This window comes from Juglans regia, chromosome 6, assembly GCF_001411555.2.
Source record: "Juglans regia cultivar Chandler chromosome 6, Walnut 2.0, whole genome shotgun sequence".
Classification (NCBI taxonomy): domain Eukaryota; kingdom Viridiplantae; phylum Streptophyta; class Magnoliopsida; order Fagales; family Juglandaceae; genus Juglans; species Juglans regia.
This window is the reverse complement of record NC_049906.1, coordinates 21,388,027-21,407,332: the sequence shown is the minus strand read 5'-3', so window position 1 is coordinate 21,407,332 and position 19,306 is coordinate 21,388,027. Positions and strand designations below refer to the sequence as shown.

The 19,306-nt window shown below is 41.3% G+C and overlaps 1 protein-coding gene across 2 annotated transcripts; it reads left to right on the top strand.

Annotated features, from left to right (window-relative positions):
- The first annotated feature begins 6,046 nt into the window (after nt 1-6,046).
- LOC108995859 (protein N-lysine methyltransferase METTL21A) lies at nt 6,047-18,683 on the top strand. 2 transcript variants are annotated; one of them, XM_018971494.2, is made up of 5 exons: nt 6,047-6,389; nt 7,698-7,840; nt 8,634-8,818; nt 18,078-18,191; nt 18,256-18,683. In XM_018971494.2, exons 1-5 carry the CDS (start codon nt 6,144-6,146, stop codon nt 18,381-18,383), a joined length of 816 nt encoding a protein of 271 aa, XP_018827039.1. In that variant the 5' UTR covers nt 6,047-6,143; the 3' UTR covers nt 18,384-18,683. The 2 variants fall into 2 exon arrangements, with proteins under 2 accessions (XP_018827039.1, XP_018827040.1); XM_018971495.2 differs by having other exon boundaries at nt 6,060-6,389; nt 7,698-7,835; nt 8,743-8,818.
- Nucleotides 18,684-19,306: the final 623 nt, after the last annotated feature.

The window sequence follows — 19,306 nt, the reverse complement described above, 5'->3', positions numbered from 1 at the left end:
AATAGACCGTCTGTTAGCGGCGGGGTTCATAAGAGAGGCTTACTATCCAGAGTGACTCTCCAATGTGGTACTGGAAAAAATGGCAAATGGGAAGTGGAGAATGTGCGTGGACTTCACCGACTTAAACAAAGCCTACCCAAAAGATAGCTTCCCGCTTCCATGGATTGATGTCATTGTAGATGCCACCTCAGGGCACAAAGTTCTAAGCTTCATGGATGGCTATTCAAGGTACAATCAGATCCGAATGAACAAGACATATGAGGAGAAGTAGGCATTCATCACCGACAGAGGCCTTTATTGTTACTGAGTAATGCCCGTTGGTTTGAAAAATGCTGGGGCAACATATAAGAGGATGGTAAATCGGATGTTCAAGCACCAGATTGGCAAGACTATGGAGGTTTATGTCGAAGACTTGTTGGTGAAGAGCAAGGAACCTACGCAGCACTTGGCGGACCTCATAGAATCTTTTACAGTGCTACACAAGTATGAAATGAAGTTACACCTGCTAAGTGCGCTTTCGGGGTCAACTCGGGCAAGTTTTTAGGATTTATAGTGTCATAGAGAGGCATTGAGGCAAACACTAAAATGATTAATGCCATCTTGAACATGACGCTGCCACGAAGCATTAATGATGCCTAGCAATTGGCGAGAAGGGTAGCCACCTTAAATAGGTTCGTATCAAGGTCTACGGACAAGTGCCTCCCTTTCTTTAGGGTCTTGAGGAAAACACATCCGTGGAATGAGGATTGCAACCGAGCCTTCGAGGAATTGAAACAGTACCAGGCCAAGCCTAAAACAGCCCAACTTGGGGGACATCATGTACGTGTATTTAGTAGTATCCCCCCACGCCGCCTCAGTTGTATTATGCAAAGATGAGGGCGTAGCACAGTCTCCAATCTACTACACGAGTCGTGCACTGAGGTCAGGTATCCGCAAATGGAAATGTTGGCATTCACATTAGTAACAGTTGCCAGGAGGTTGTGGCCTTACTTCCAAGCCCATGCTGTAAGGGTCCTGACGGAACATCCCCTTGGGAAGATACTACAGAAGCCAAACAGCTCAGGAAGACTAGCCACGTGATCAATAGAGCTCAACAGGTTCAACCTTGACTACATGCCCATGAGTGTAGTTAAAGGGCAAACATTGGCAGACTTCATTGTTGAGTTCACCAATTTCCCAACAAATTTTGACATTGCACCTCCCGCCCAACCCTGGACGGTATTTGTCGATGGGTCAACCTGCCAAAAGGGAGGAGGCATCGGGATCTATATCATTGGGAAGACAGGATAGGAACACTCCTATATGGCCACACTTGCCTTCAAGACTACTAACAACGAAGCAGAATACGAGGCCTTAATAGTACGGCTCATAATCGCCAAGACTCTTGGTGCCAACGAGGTCAAAGCAAAAGCCGACTCCCAGATAGTCATGAACCAAGTGACTTGAGCCTACGCCACGAAAGGGGAAAAATTAAAAAAATACATAAACCAGGTATTAACAATCCTCGACTAGTTTACTTACTTCAAATTGGAACAAGTCATAAGGGCGAACAATACGATAGCCGATAGGCTGGCCAAGGCCGCCTCTACACTGGAGGACGAAGAATTTCCATGGGAAGTACAGAAGAATGTGATTGAAGTTCTAGCGATTGGAACCCACATGAATCTTGTAGGCCCCTCAAGGCCAATTCAAGGGCCAAACATTAACCTGAACTAATACAAGAATCAGATACAAAAGTCAAGGGTCAATTCAAGGGCCAAACATTGTCCAAAACCAATACAAGAATTAGATACAAAAGTCAAGGGCCAAACATTGTCCAAGAATATAAAAAATAACATCACAAATATAAAAAATATCATGAGGAGGAGGCTCCACCTGGGCGGGCTGAGGATGTTGGGGTAGGAAAGGCATCAGGCATCTCTTTGCGTTCAAAGGTGTCCACAAACTAGCAAGACATGGCATCAGGCTAAAACTCCTCCAAGTCCAGGTTCTTCAAGTTGGTGCGAGGGTTAGCCAGCAGGTGGGCCCGCAAGTGAGCCATACCAACCCCATAGCCGTACCCATATGCAAGGTCCCTAACAGCCTTGGCAGTAGCTAATCAAGGGTGCAAACAAACCAACTCTCCATTGGCAAAGGCTAACTGAGTCCCTAACCCCTCCAACTGTTGCTTCTGCTCTTTAACAATGACGTTCAAATACTGCAAACTTTGAGCGATCTTACCTTGTGTACCGTCAGTATCCTTATGCTACTCCTCATGATTTCCCTTCGCTTCGGATTGTTGGAGGTTGAGCTGCCTGCGCTCCTCCACATGCGACGCCTTCTCCTTTGACAATTCAAGGGCAAGCCCCTTATGCTCCTCTTCCGAGGTAGTCAATGCCTGAGCAGACTCTTGGAAACCCCTCGGCGTCTACCTGATAGCACTAGGAGGCGGCCAAGGCCTCATTCAAGCTAGACACCTGAGCTCGAGCAGACGCCCTTTCAGACTCCGCAGTTGCAAGGCAAAACTATCATGCGCCTGGATGGATTGACCTCGAAGCAATTCACCACAAAGCTCACACACTTCATCGTGGTGGAACTTGAGGTCAGTCTCCAAGTTGCGGATGTGCCCATCGCCTGTTCCAAGTAGCACTCCATCTCAGTCTTCTCAGCCACAAGCATAGTCATTTATTTTTTGGCATAATATCCAAACTTTCACCACTCCTTAACCTCATCCTCCAATTCGGCACACTTGCCCACAATCAAAGTCGCCAACTTGTCAACACCCTATATAATCAAATGGCTAAGTAAAATGGTCCAATACATAAGTAACCATACTAAGTAAAAATAGACACAATACTGGAGAGAGCATGTTCCTTAAGCGCTTTGAAATCTCCATGACTGACCCCGAAGGGGAAGGGGTGTACTAGGGGCCAACCTCCTCGACCTTACTTATTCCTTCAACTGTAGGGCCCCCTTCCGGCTCGGGGGGCACGAAGGGAAGGGAAGGGAAGGGGTGGTCAGATTCTCCAACTCAGCTACAAACGTCCCTGGGCCATCAACCTACCTTCCAAGGTTAGCGTCGACCAAGTTCCCATCACCCACGTCCCTTCCCTCAACGTCGCCGTCTTATAAGGAGGACCCAACCCCTTTAGGAGGAGAGGGAGAATCGTCCTCACTGCCAAATGAGGAAGGGGAGGGAGAAGGGATGGAGACCCTCTCTTGGTCAGTAGCAGGGGTCTCACCCCCAGAAATAGTCGCGGGGAGAGAACTCTTGGTAGATCCTTGCTCCCTGTGGTCGTCTTCAATGTTGGTCTAGGCGCTGCCAACTAAGATGGATTCGGGCGCCGCAGCCCCAACCATGCCCATAGAAAAGGCGTTGTACATATCCATAGAAAGGTAATCGACATTGGGCGTTGAGGTCGAGAAAAGGAGAGAAGAAAACTTGAAGGACGGCGTGCTCGTGGACTTAGTGCCCTTGGAGAGCAAGTCAAAATCAAAAGTCGTCGCCAAGTCAGCCAGGGCTTGGCCCATGAGCCTAGTAAGGTCATCAAGACCTGGCGACACCAGGGGGGAGAGGGGGACCCTTACCGGAGAAGCTCTAGGCGTTTTCTCTCTCGGGGAAGCATTAAGAGCCTCCTCACCAACAATAAGGTTGGAATCGCAATGTACTCCTCAATCCACCTCCACTTCCGCCCCCACTGCGGATCCAGCAACCTCGCCCTCATCAACACTGCCACGAGGGCATTTGGGCCAAGAACCGTCAATTTGAGAAGCCCTCCTTTTCCCTCCAGGCTAGGGAGCACGTCTCTTCACCGGGGGCGTAACGGCCTTGAGTTTACGACCCCTGACATGGGCCCGATAGGGTGTCACCAAGAATATGTCAATATTGGTGGTGAAGAGCAAGTCCGCCATTGCCAAACCACTCCTATAATTTTACTTCACCCAATTAAGGACTATGTCAACACAGGAACACTCCCTATCAGTCAAACCCAACAACAAGCTTTTGTCGTCAGGGACCCTCCCCTAATTAGCATGAACTGGGTAGTCCCGAAGATGCATTTTGTCTGCGGGATACTCCCAATTACTACCATAAATAAAAAAGAATTTGTTTTGTCACTGCTTGGCATTAGAATAGCGAGGATAGAAGGCCGCCAAGCATTGGGACCTAACACAAAAACTGCAAACGTTGCTTGGTAACGACTTCACCCCATAGAAAGAAAGAAATTTTTTCGCTATCAAATCTGGGTAAGTATCCCCCAGGGGCTCCAAAACCATGTGGAAGACTACGCATGAACACATAAGAACACGTCAAGCGTGCGAGTGAAGTTGGGCGGGGGATAACCCTAAGAAATCCAAAAGGCCACGAACGGGGTGTATGAAAGGGAGTCGCAGCCCATGCGTTAGGGGCACTCACTGTCAGGGTCACATTGCTGGTGAACCCTTCTTCATCTGTACATCCCGCAGCGTGTGGACCTTAGCTCACCAAATCCCGTTCAGATAGGGTAGAACGCCAAGAAAAGCCCTCAAAGGAGGTAGGGATTCGATTGATGGAAGATTCGGCGACATGGGCAGGTGAGCCCCTAGCCGAAGTTGGGCCAGAAGAATAGATGGGGGGGTACAGAAAGAACCACAGCTGGCCATTACGAGAAAAATGACTTCTTGAAGATAACACAAACAGAGGGCTCGAACAAGGAGAAGGAAAAATGAAAGGGAGAGAAAATACGAAAAGAAGGAGTACGGGCAGAAGGAAATGAATAAATCAGGAGGGGTAATCATGAGGGTTCTTGGGAATCCGAAAGGTTGGCTGCGCCAACAGTTGCCATTTCTTTCAAATAAGGGACGTTACATTAGCGCTAACGTCTATGGCTGACATAGGCTACGTTTCGAAGAATAGGTTTGAATTTAAGCCCATACATTATCTCTCATGGACCCTCGGCGGGGTAGGAAAATTATCTATTGCAAACCAACGGGGTAAAAATACCACATGGACACACATAAGGTGTGAAATTAATGAATTTCCTATGTTCAGGCACAAAGAAAATTGGCGGGATAATTGTAGGGGATATTTGGGTCCTCTAGATACTAAGCCCATAAGCAAGCCCGTTAGGCTTGCTATGTTGACCTACAGGGCCCGTGGTCTAAAAGCCCACAGGAGCACGATATCAACTAGGCGAGCCACATCATTCGCGAGGTGATAACGCTCCAAGATGAAGGCAGTTATCCTGAGATGGATAATCCCTATAAATCAGAGCAGTAATCTCCTCATCCCTGGTTAAGGGACAAGTAGAGATGAATACAGGGAACATATGGTTATCTACTTCCCAGACATGCTCCTGTGCATCTCTATAAATGGTACACGAATGTAACAAATATTCTTCTAAGTGCTATTAAGATACTATATTGAGATTACTTCTCTAACTTAGGCATTAGAGTCTATCCTGGGCAACCAGTGTTGTCAGATTGTTCTTTGCAGGTCGTTTGAGTAGCTGGTAGTGTGAAACACGTCTGTTACCGTTTACAAGCATATCTACATTATTTTCTTTTGCTTTGTTGCTTTCATGTACTTCAAAACTATAAAAATATTTAAAATTATTAGTTTACAAGCATATCTAAGTTGACACTTAGGTAATTTTATATTTTTGGGAGATATTGTGATATTAATTTTTATGTAAAATTATGTTAATCAGTTCAAATTGATTATTCGGGTCAATTCAATTAATTTACATAAATATTTTGAAATTTTATATTTTTGAGAGATATTGTGATATTAATTTTTATGTAAAATTATGTTAATTAGTTCAAATTGATTATTCGGGTTAATTCAATTAATTTACATAAATATTTTGAAATATGTTAAAACGGATCGTGTCGTGTCAATCTTTTATTTTAATGAGTTGTATTAGAATTTGAAAATCTGACCTATTAAATTGATCTATATTATATAATATACATAATTTGACACGATACAAAAATCGACGTTAATACAATTTGCCGCCCATTATTTTAAAAACTATAGAAAGATATTTAACAGCTTGAAATTCGAACTTACCACGTCGGAATAAAAATTAGACCGACGGACAAATTAAACAAATAAAACGTTGTTCGTGAATTGATCCCAAACGAAGCTTGCACTTTCAGAACCCCTGAAAAGCCTGCTAGAAGTCATGGCCACTGCAGAGGAAGCAAAAATGGAAGGAGAGGTGGCAATGGTGTCTATGGGATCGTACGGAGGGAAGGTGAAACTGTTATCGGTCTGGGAAGAATCTGCTGCGGAGGAGACCATGCTGCTTTGGGGGATTCAACAGCCCACTTTCTCGAAACCTAACGCATTCGTCTCCCAATCCTCTCTCCAACTTAGCCTCGACGCCTGCGGCCAATCTATCTCCATTCTCCAGTCCCCTTCTTCCTTGGTATCATATCTTCTTTTTTCCTTTTGGCAACCTTATTCAAAACATATTTTTTATTCATATTCATCACATATAAAATGATGTTTTATATTACCAACCTTAATCACTCGTAAAACGCTCTCTTTCATCTCTATAGACTAGGTTTATTGTTCCATGATTTTTTTATGGAGATTGAATGGGTATGAGCTTCCTTTTAGCGGGACTCGTCTTATGATGTGCCTATATATTCCTCACATGATGTGATACACTGATAATGCGGCAAAATTAGAAAACTTATTAAATGGTTCTCTTTATCAGTTGAAGAATGCTTCTTTAGGCATTACTTACATGGGCGTCGAGAAACTGGTGGGCTGGATTATGGTCCCTTAACAATCAAATAGTGCAGTTGGAAATGAAGTGGAAAGGATTGCAACGACTGACAGTTAGGGCTTTTCTGCGAGGTGCATAGTCATCTTGCTGCAGGCGAGGCATCTAGGGGACATTGGCATTTTCTCGTGTTGCCATTAACCGTACTAATTTCTTCACTTGGAAATTGTTGAGGTGTTTGTGACATGACATGACCATGGAAAGAGCTTAACTGTCAGCAGTATTACCTGAATGTGATATCAACAGCAACGTGCCCAAAAAACATCTCAAGAGTTGAGGCTTTGTGCTTTGTGCCATAAGATACAAAGTCATGTGGAATGATTCAAAACAGCAAGAACATCATATATAGTGAAATGAGAAAAAGAGGTTGAATGATTAATTTAGCATTCAATTATCAGAGTATTTGCATTATCATCTTAGGACCAATGGAACCCATTTATGTGTTCTTTTCGGCTGTTTTCGATTGGATGTATTCATCAATTCTTCTACAACTTTGAAGTTATCTGCATTCTGGAGATAAGCTTTATAAAATATACAAATGAAAAGAGGGGCAGGGAAAAATAAAGATAAAAAAGTAAAAATGCCTTGGGCCTGTAACTATGGAGTAAGAAAGACAGATTGATTACACCTAACAGCCTTCATAAGTCTATGTTGTAGATTGAATAAAGTTAGTACAAATCATCTGCTTCTACAGTCTCCAACTTCTGTTTTCTGGTTCCATTTTTGAGACAACTGGATCAAAATAGGTTTTAATGACCTGAATTTCATTGGCTTCATTAACATTTTGTCAATTTGTTGGTGCATGTAACAAGAATTCGTTCAATGATGCTTCCCCCCTAGCGACTCCCCCACCCCATTAAAATGTTCAACTGCACTTTTTCTTATATCCCCACTATTATCAGCATCATAATCATCATGCAATATATTCGATTTATTCGACTGTAGAGCACTCCTGGTGTGACTGGAGCGGTAATGTGGGATAGTGGCGTTGTACTGGCGAAGTTTCTAGAGCATGCCGTCGACTCAAGGATGCTTCTTCTACAAGGCAAGAACATTGTTGAATTGGGCTCCGGATGTGGATTAGTTGGGTAATTATGATTGCAATCTCTTTGTTAGCTTTTATCCTTCTTTATTTTTATGTGATAGATGTTTTGATGAAATCTTATCAATATTCGTCTGGAGGGAATCTCTTCAATGTCAAAAAATCCAGAACTTATAATGTCAAGAGTACCTGATTAAGAGAACCCCACTCATCAGGCATTTTGGCTCATTGACAGGTCATTATCCTGGGGTCAATAATGTCATTTTAATAACATCCATTGGGCATCATTAATCTAGCTAATTGGAGGTGCTGGACATGAAATTTAGATTTTCACTTGGATTTTTTGTCTTAGAGCTTGTTTGGTAAGTTAGATGAAATGTTTGGTAAGTTAGATGAGATGATCTCAAAGACTTATCAAAAAAAAAAAAAAAAAGAGATGATCTCAAAATTTCTCATAATTTTCTTCCCAAACATCACTCAAACACAAAACACTTTTTCAATTGCAAATCTTCAAATTTTTTATCTAAACATTACCTTATACAACTTTCCCAAACTTCCAAACAAAATACAAAAAACAATACAACTTTTTCAAATTTCAAAACAAAAATAATATTGAAAAATTATATTCAAACAATTTTTTAACTTATAATATTTTTATTTAATTTTTTCTCTCCCATTTTCCAAAACCCAATAAAATATCTTAACTCAAATCATTTCACTACTATTTATAGAATTCTCATCTCATCGCATTACCCAAAGATGCCCTTAATCTATTGGTTGGACCAGACATGAGCTGCATCTCTTATTTGAGGCATGTTGTTATTGTTTTATGTTTCCAGCTGTGTTGCTTCTCTTTTGGGTGGTCAAGTTATCCTTACTGATATGCCTGATAGACTAAGGCTACTAAAGAAGAATGTTGAAGCCAATCTGAGACATGGAAATGTGCAGGGTTCTGCAACAGTGAGGGAGCTTGTATGGGGTGATGATCCTGACAGGGAGCTAATTGAACCCCATCCTGATTATGGTAATAAGTCTTCTTTATGTATTCATTAATGGTAGCAATTACTTTTAAATTTTAAGTGCTGCACCTTGAGTCTTCCTCATGATATGGTGATAAAAGATATTACCCAATGCAAACACAGATATTTCATCATGCCTTCCTTGCTTTAGTTGGCTGATATTGGTGCATGGATTATGTTTTTGTGTGTGTGGACTGAAGTGATTATAATTCCAGAGATGATTTTTATCACTTGGACTTAAGCTTGCGTTAAGCTTAAAGAATTGGAAACATAATGAAGAATGTTTTCTTGAAAACGAATCATATTCTGCTGGAATTCACTCTTTGTTTTTCCTTCTTCTTTTGATAGCCATATTTAGTGTTAGTTCCTTTCCTAGTAATGATGATTAAGTACCTAATGTTTGGATATTTTAAATACCGTCAGGTATTTGTAATGCAGTCCAAGCTGGTTGTTTTGGCATCAATCCTATAGCTTAGAGTGCAGGGTATTAGTTTAATTTTAGGTGATGTCAACTTTCACTCTACCCATACTGTAGTTGAAAAAAACTAATCTTCTAGACCCAATCTGATAATCAAAAAGCGTGATCATAGTTATAAAGGAGCTGGAGAGTTATCGAATTCAATTGTTAGAAGTGTACTACATTTTTCCAAAGCTAATTATACATCCCCATTTTTGGCTTAGTTGAGTAAGCTCAAAATGCTGGGCTTAAGAGTGTTCAAGCCCATGTAATTGACCTTAGGTTAGAAATCATTTTAAATTCAATCAAGAATTTTAAAACCTATATATTTTTACATTTCCTAAATTTTGAAAATTAGAAGAAAATAACTTTATTTAGTTTATTTCAATATTGAGAAAATTACTGTTCAGGTCCCTGGGGTTTGGAATTTTTGCAAACTAGTATGCATGGTTTAAAGATATCTAAACAGATTCCTAGGGTTAGGTGCCTATTTCAAAAATACCACTTGGTCCAAGTTCCGTTTGTTCAATGATGGAAAATCTTGACATAGCAGATACCTGCCACATTGTAATCAACTATAAGAGGGCACGCATTATATGCATATACAATTAGCTTTTAAATGGTTAAAATAATAAACTAAAAACAGAAAATATTAGAAAATCATAAAGTTAAGAAAAAGGCCACTGCCTTTGGTGGCCCATATCGTGATATGGGTGACCCTGTTAGGGATCTCGGTCTAGTCCCTAAACACTATGTTGTCATTGCCTTGGTTCTCCTTGTGATGACCAAATGCCTTAGCCTTCTTGCTTTGTCTTTGAGCAATAATGGCACGTATGATGGCAATGATGGGTTCCTAGGTTGATGAAGGTATGGTTTTTAGTGATGGAAATGATGAAGATGATGGGTTGGGTGATCTAAGTGATTAATATGAGTGTTTGATGCAATTTGGAACGGCTTGAAGGTTGCCCTTAATGTTGGGGCCACTCGGATAATGATTAGGGTTGGTATGGTGAAGTGTAGCTAGGGTTTTGTGTGGTGGCTAAGGATGATTTGGAGATTGGGAAGAGTTGGCTTAGGGTTGAAGTGTAGGATGAGTTGCTAGGGTTTGGAAGGATGTGGATAAGTGAGGCTAGGACTCCTAGATTGATGGAGTCTATTTGGGAATGATAGGAATTCGGTTAAGGCAAGAAAGATGAAGATGGATGGTATTTGAATGAGTCTAGGGTTGTTCTTTGAGTTTAGAGATTGGCTAAAGTAAGATGAGATTTGGATATGGCAAGAGGATGTGAGTCTTTGGTTGACTTTGAGAGATTCTAGGAATGAAGTATTTTAGGGATGAAATGATTCTAGGAAAGTTCCTAGAATTAGGGGATTGGCTAAGGTAAGATAAAGAAGATCTTTGGTGGGATTGAGTGATTCTAGGGATGTTCCTAGAATTAAGGAATTGGAGATGGAAGATAGGATTTGAATATGACAAGAGGATAGAATATTTGGTAGGATTTGGAAAGATAGAGATGATTGAGGGAAGATTCCTAAGTGGTAGGAATCTATCAAGGAAATATATGGTTTCGGTTTTGGTAAGTGAAGAAGGTCTTGGTTGACTAGAGTGATTTTAGGGAATGAGTGATTTATGGGATTGATTGAGTGATTTGAGGGATGGTGAGATTTAAGGGATAAAAGATGAATGGAATTCCTAAGATCAAGGGATTGGATTTGGAGATGAGTCGAGGATTGCTAAAATGTAGGAAGTACCTTGTGGGACTCTAGGGATTCGGCTAAGGCTTAGTTGGATGAAGGGGTTGAGAGATTTAAGGGATTAAGAATGAGATGGAGACTCCTTAAATCAAGAAATGTGATTAGGATGAGTCAACTTTCCTAAAGTTAAGGAAGTTGCCAAGTGGGACTCTTGAGAGGTGGCTAGGGTTTATGGAAGACAAGGGTTTTGGGTAGGGCTTATGGAGATGATGGAGGCTAGTTATGGTAAGTGGCAATTATGGGAAGGTGGAGACGAGAATTTCGGCTAGGGCTAATGCATATGATGGAGGCTAGGCCTAGTGAGTCCTAAGGCAAGAGATTTGTATGGATGGTATATGGCAATAGGTAAATTGGTGGAGTGTATAAGGCAATGGTGAATTTTGGCCAAGACAATTGGTGGATTGATGGTGGTAAGTCTTATGGGTTTGATGGATATGGAAAGTATGGCCTTGGAGTGGTGGTAGGCGTGATATGTGTTTGTGAGATGAGGCAACGTAAGACAATGTATGAACAATGGAAATTGTATGAACAAGGGATGAATGGACTCAACAAAGGAATATGAAGACTCTTTGGTTTTTATGGATGTTTAGAGAAATCAAAGAATACAAAGAATAAGGCTTAAGATATGTTTGATATGCGAGAAAATGTGAGAAAATCTATGAACAAGTAGAAAAGATAAGAACAATGTATTTTTGGATTTTTGAATATAGAAAGGAAAACATAAACAAGAGATTGATAAAATGAACCAACACCTATTCACGAATTGCAAGGTGATGAAACATAATATCAACAAAAAGAAAGATAAGTGATTCAATACCTATTCACGAACTGCAAGGTGATGAATCAAGGATAGATAAATGGATAACATATATTCACGAATTGTAAGGTGTTAATCCTCTCCTTGAGATTCACGAATTGCACCCAAGTAGCCCAAGTGCAAAAGCACCAAAAGTGTTCTTCAAGAATACACCAAACCGTTCCACAAAGGAAAAAATGTCAAATGATCAAAAGATTCAAAAGATTTTCAACTATGGTGCTAAGGGTCCTATTTATAGTTTACAAAGTGGAAACCCTAATAGGTCCCTTGATAAATAAAATAAATAAATAAATAGATAAATAAATGATAATGGCGTGGGCCCATGGGGGCCCACGACATTGGCCCTTGGTGGCCTAAGCTAGCCCATGGGCCATGGGCATGTTGTGCGTGTGGCTGGCATGGCCCAGGCGCTGGGGCTGCTGATGCCTGGGCGTGTGCTGGGCTGCTGCGCGTGCTGGCGGGCTGGGCTGCACGCTAGCATGCTGCTGGGAAGCACTGGGCTGCGTGTTGAGCTACTTGCTGGCATGCTACTGGGGCACGCTGAGCTAGACACATGGGGCTGATGGCCTGCTGACATGGCCCAAGCAAGGGGCCTGCGCTGGGTTGTTGCTGATGCTACTCATGGGCGCGCGCGCTGGGATGTTGCGCACTGGGCGTGAGCTCGCTGTACTGCCCGCGGGCTGTTGCTGAGCGCTGCTGGCATGCCGTGTGCTAGGCTTGTGCGCGCAGGCAGGGCTGTTTGTTAGGAACCTTGGTCGAGTCCCTAAACACTATGTTGTCCACGCCTTGGTTCTCCTTGTGTTGACCGAATGCCTATCCCTCTCTTGCTTGGTTATTGTGCAATAATGGCAAAGATGACAATTTTGGTGAACTGAGGTTAAGTGTTTAGGGTTGGTTTGGTGTATGGGAATGATGGAATAGATGATGAAGTGAAGGAACTCCTATGCATGAATGGGGCGCAAGGCTATAGTGGAGGCACTAGGGTTGGCGCTACTTTGGTGAATGGAATTAGGGTTTGGAGTATGGTATGGCTAGGGTTGGCGAGATCTTTGGGGATTGGCTTGATTGTATAATTGAGAGATTTAAAGAATGTTCCTAAAATCTAGGATCTCAATATGGAAAGTGTATGGCCGGCTATATAGATGGATATGGAATGGAATTAGGGTTCCTAAAGTTTAGGAACACTAATATGGTAAGTAGGGTTCGGCTAGGGCAAGTAGAGTATGGAAGGAAAGTATTTTATGATGTAGCCGAATATGGTAAGTTTATTTTGGCTAGGGCAAAATGGATGGAAGAAGGAATTTATGGAAAGTATGACAAACACTATAGTGGTTGAAAATATAGGGTATGGAAGGATTGAATGAGGCAATGGATGGATGAACACAATGAACAAACTATGAACACTCAAGAACTTGAATGAACAAAAGATAGATAATCAACTATGATTCACGAATTGCACAAAGTTGAAAGAAAACTCATACATTGATAACTTGAATCACACCTATTCAATGAATTTCAAGGTAGTGATCCTCTCTTTGGGATTCACAGATTTCACCCAAAAAGCTCAAGTGCGAAGGCACCAAATTATGATCTCCTAAACAAATAATCTCTCTCTAGGGTCATTGCCAAAAGATGTAAAGAAAGTGTTTAAGGGTCCTATTTATAAAGGTTGCAAAGTGGAACTCCCAAAAGGTCTCATGGAAAATAATTAAATAAATAAAATAAGAATTAACTAAAAAACAATAGGATAGTAGTGGATGGGCCAAGGTGGCCCGTGGCATGCTAAGGCCCATGGGTGGGCCATGGTGTGGTATGGCATGGTGCAGTGCATGGCTTGTTGGTGGGCATGACATGGGGTCGTGCATGGCTGGTTGATGGGCGTGGCAGGTTGCCACGCATAGGCTTGCTGGGTGGCACGGCAGGGTGTTGTGCATAGCCTGTTGATGGGCGTGGCTGGGTGCCACGCATAGGCAAGCTAGATTGCAATGCCGTGCATGGCCCAAGCAGGTGGCCTGGGCGCTGTCTCCGCATGGCCCAGGCTGGTGGCCTGAGCGTTGGTGCTCCAAGGCATGACTAACCTTGCTGACAAGGCTGCATGGCACGGGCTGGAGCCTTGTGTTGAGCAGCATGGCCCAGGCTGGGGGCCTTGGTGTTGGCAGGGTTGTGCGGCATAGGGGCATGTGCAGGATGGTCTTGCGGCCCAGGGATGCGCATGGCTTGTGCATGCTGATGGGCCGCGCGCTGGGCTGCACGCGGTCACTAACCTTGTTGCGCATGCAGCAAGGCATGTGCCTACTGGCCTGTGCACTGGCATGCGCCTAGCCAGCAGCCTCGTTGGGTGCTGCGTGGGTGTCAAGGCTTGGGCACTGACATGCAGTATATCCTTGCCCTCAAGGATAAATTCGGGAAATCTCACCCTCATATCATCATAATCCTCCCAAGTGGCCTCTTCTCTCGGCACTCCACCCCATTGGATCAAAACTTGCCACACCTTGTTCCTCTTACTTCTCCTTGTGATAAACCTATAATCAAGAACTTCCTTTGGTTGCAAGAGCATACGTCCTTCTTCATCAAACTTTGGTAACTCTTCCACAATGAGCCTTGGGTCACCAACTCTCTTCTTAAGCACGATCACATGAAACACTGGGTGTAGTTTGGATGTTGGAGGAAGTTCCAACCTATATATGCCACATCTCCCAACCTCTCAATCACTTTAAAAGGCCCATAATACTTCTTGGACAGCTTCAAATTAAGTTTCATTCTCAATGTCATTTGGCCAAAGGGTTGTAGCTTTAGGTACACATAGTCTCCAACTTCGATGGCAACCACACGCCTTCCCTCATAATATTTTTTCATTCTTTCTTGAGCTCTCTTGAGCTCTTTTTTTACCTTCACTAGGATTTCATCCCTACTAAGCAACTCTTTCTCTACTTCATCACTTTTTGGCCGTGCCTCTCTCATAGTTCACCAAGATTGGTGGTGGTCTTCCATAAACAACTTCAAAAGGGCTTTGTTGGATGGAAGCATGAAATGTAGTATTATACCAATACTCCGCCCAAGTCAAATAGTCACCCCTTATTTTTTCTTCATGGCAAAAACACCTCAAATATTGCTCAAGTGTTCTATTGACAACTTCGGTTTGCCCATTGGTTTGGGGGTGATAGGGTGAACTTGCCTTCAATTTACTCCCTTGGAGCTCAAACAATTCTTTCCAAAAGGTGCTCATGAACACCTTATCCCTATCGGTCACAATGCTCTTCAAGAACCCATGGAGCTTCACAATATTATCCACAAATGCTTTGGTCACACTCTTGGTGTTGTAAGAGCACTCATTGGATTAGACAAAGTTAAAGGATAATTTTGATGAATGTAAGAGAAATTTAGCTTTTGATTATTCCATTCATATAAATCTCTACATTGGAATAGCTATTTTTTCATTATATAATAATAAAATAATATAAGATGAATTTAGTTTTAGTTATTCACATCAAATCTCCACATTAGATTATATATTTATTCATTATATGGTAATGAATAACTAATAATTTCAAAAATATTTAATTTTTTTAATTTTTAATTTATTTAATTTTATCATATTTTACTATTCTACTTATTATATGTTAATTAATAATCATGTTCTTATTAAATTAATATATCACTAAGTCAAATTAATATATTAATTGTGATAAAATATGTGATAGAAAGAAAGGGAGAGAAATAATTAATAAAATATGTATTTGATGTATGTACAGTAACCTTCAAATTTGAAAAAACTTTTGAAAGTCACTGTAACTAAATTCTAAATATTTGGAATTTGACTAATCCAATGTGAGCATATTTTACTCTTTAATAGCTAAATACTCGTTGGATTTAGCTTTTAGCTAATCCAATGAGAGTGTTCTAAGGGTGAGTAAGTGGAATGAAATGATCATACTTGCTAAGGCGATCTACCACAACAAATATCACCTCATAGCCACTACTAATAGGAAGTTTCTCCACAAAGTCCATGCTCAAATCCTCCCAAATCAAGTTCAGAATTGGGAGTGGTTGTAAAAGCCCGGATGGAAGCCGTGTCTCATACTTGGGTTTTTGACAAACATCACACTCGGCAACTGGCTTCTTCACGGCCTTCTTGATTCCTTCACAATAGAAAAAATGCTTCACTCTAATGTAAGTTCTCAACCACTCCGAGTGTCCACCCTCTTTGCTATTATGAAAGTGATCAAGAATCTCTTTTCTCAAATTCGGCACATTGGGAACATAGACATATTCTTTGTAATAAATAAGGTCGTCTCTAACCTTGAAGCCGATAACTCCATCCCCTTGAGCTTCTAAAAGCTCAACAATCTCAATGGCTCTTGCATCTAGCTTGGTAGCTTCCCGGATCTTGTCCCATATCCTCCACTCGGCCCCACTCAAGGCCAACAAATTAGAATCATCTTCATTATGTACTTCCCACAATAGCGAACTCCCCTCACGTCTACTTAAGGCATCCGCTACCTTATTCTCTTTTCTCGGTTGATAGATAATGTCATATTCAAAGCCAAGAAGTTTCACAAGAAACTTTTGTTGTTCCGGGGTCACAATTTTTTGTTGCAAAAGGTGCCTCAAAGCTTGTTGGTCGGTCACAATAACAAACTTGCAGCCCAATAGATAAGGCCACCAAACTTTAACCGCGTGCACAGCCGCCAACATTTCTCTAGCATAGGTGCTCCATGCTTTCTTCATTGGCCCGAGTGCTTTGGAAATAAAGGCCAAGGGTCTCTTTTCTTGTACTAAAGCAGCACCTATTCCATCTCCACTTGCATCCATGTACACCTCAAACGGCTTCTCAAAATTGGGCAAAGCAAGCACGGGAGTAACGGTCATCACCCCCTTCAAATTCTCAAAGGCTTCTCTAGCCTCTTGTGTCCACTCAAAATTGTCTTTCTTGAGCAAGGAAGTAAGTGGCTTAGCAATAAGCCCATAGTTCTTGTCATTATTGTTTACTCTTTTCATTCTCTTTATTCTTATTTTACTCCTTGTTCTGTTCTGACAGTCATATTCTTTCGAAGCTCATATTCTCCAAATTCATAACCTAAATTTTAGATTCTAGCCCTCTTGTTATTGCAACTTGGGCACTTGTACTGCTTGATCTGCTTGGCTTTTGTGCCTGTAATTTTTACACATTTTCCATGGAACCATCTCTTGCACACATCACCGCAAATCCACACTGAAAGATGAGTTTCACTCAAAGGAAATTGCTCGAGGACCCACACCAAAAGATCCAAAGCTTTTCCAAAACTCAACCTCACCTGTGCGTGTTCTAGGAAGTTCCCTTCTTTTGCAGTAAAATCATGGCACCCATAATCAATGAAGACGACAGAAATATAAGATGGAAAGTTTTGCCGAAAACACAGACTCGCTCACTAATAGATATATAAAATGAAATAAGATGAAATTGTAGATTTTTAAGCACAGATCCATTTGTAATATAGAGTGAATCTCTTGGTTTTTAGTTGAAGTACCTTGGCCTCAAGAATCTTCTAGATATTCTTGGTGAGTAGATCTTTTCAGCACTCAAAAGAAAATAATTTCTTGCTTGATGAAGGAAAACTCTGGTGTAGAAAGCTGAGAATTTCTTCACTTTCAAGTATGGCTATTCTTCACTGCTTTGGGTTTGATTTCTTTTTCTTTTTGTTGCAAGGTTTTGTTAGAGGATTATTGTGAGGGAGACTGGAGTGTGGACAGAGAGGAGACAGAACGTGAAAAAGTGTAGAATAAAGAAAAAGAATGGCCAGTGAAGTTTGCTCACTAGATTTACCTATAAAAAAAAGTTTGCTCATTAGATTTGGCAAGGAGAAATACCATGAGCTAAATTTACTGTAGCATATATAAGCTAGCTCATTATTGGGATTTTTTTAAAGGAAACAAGCTAAAATATGACTAAAAAGAGCAATGCTCTTGGCTAGAGTTTTAGCTAATCTAATGCTGATGCTCTCAATATTAATCTTATGATAAAAAAGCAATGTGTTGACAATTATTTTCCAGAACATGTCATTTGGCCCCTGCTGGCAATTATTTCGTGGTTTTTTTTTTCTTTTTAGGCTGCCTCCGTGCTATTGACATCAGTGAGGCACACAAAATGGTTTCTTGATGTTCATTGCCCGATTGAGACGAAATTCATTAGAATGAGATGCTAATCCCGTTTGGTTTGGCTTGATTTTAATTTTTGAATAAATTTCTGTTATTTCAGTGCTAGGTTCGGATGTAATCTATAGCGAGGAAGCAGTGACAGATTTAGTGGCTACCCTACTCGAACTATGTGGATCTAAAACAACAATCTTTTTGGCTGGTGAACTGCGAAATGGTATGATATCTTTTTTTTATTCTTTCCAACGGATTATTGTTCTCAATTCTTCTTCATGTTGCAGATGCAATCCTCGAGTACTTTCTGGAAGTTGCAATGAAGAATTTCATAATTGGGCGTGTGGATCAGACACAGTGGCATCCAGAATATTGCAGCAGCCGTGTTGTTTTATATATTCTAGTGAAGAAGTGATGAAGAAAATGAAGATTCAGGTCTTTTAACTCTTCTATTTTAAGTGGGTAATTCTATCTGCATATTTGTGGACTTCCTGACCCTTAGGTATTGGCTCAAGGGAATGAGTTGATAAGGGTAGGATTGGATTAATTTTGGTTCAGATAATGCTCTTGCTAATCACAAAAACTTCAATGAAGTTATCGTGTACAAACCTTTCGTGAAGATGAGGATAAACGTATATTAACTAGCAAGTAGCAACTCATCATAGGGGAATATACTTTATTCTCGCTTCCAAAGAGTCCCGCTTCCCTCTAAAAAGAAAAAAGAGTCCCTCATCCTCTCCTCCTCTTGGTTCCATTTCCTGCATTGTCTTGTTTATATGCTTTTCTCCTAGTTTTTTTAGTTTTTTCTTTCCGCCTGTTCGATTTAGGCCCAATTTACCGCCTTCCAGTGATCAAGTATCTACATGTGCTCCACCATGCAACTCTCTAGTTGTGGATCTATTGGTATAGTGCGGGAGCGTCGCAAAAATCTAGGCACAACCTAGTTTAGACCACACATGGCTGCCATGCACAATTGCGTCGAAATGCCTCCGATGATGACATTGATTTAACCCTTTCCACCTCACTATCACCGTTGCATGGTCTCCACGCCCTATCACAGGGGCGCGAGAAGAAATGTGGCCACCTGTAGTTCGGGCCAAGCAATGCCGTTTATCATACTATGTTTTCACTTTACTTAATCGAAGATTTTGAGGATGAGGGCATCGGTCTCTTCTACGAAAATTTCAAACCAACAAACTTAGGTGTATCACCACCAACCACCGCCTCCAATGGTGGCACAATAGTTTGGCAAATTGTAAAAAAAAAATTCATCATTTAAGACAGTGCCCCATTTGTGGGAAAATAGTTGGGGACCAATTTCTTTGTCCCAAAATTCAA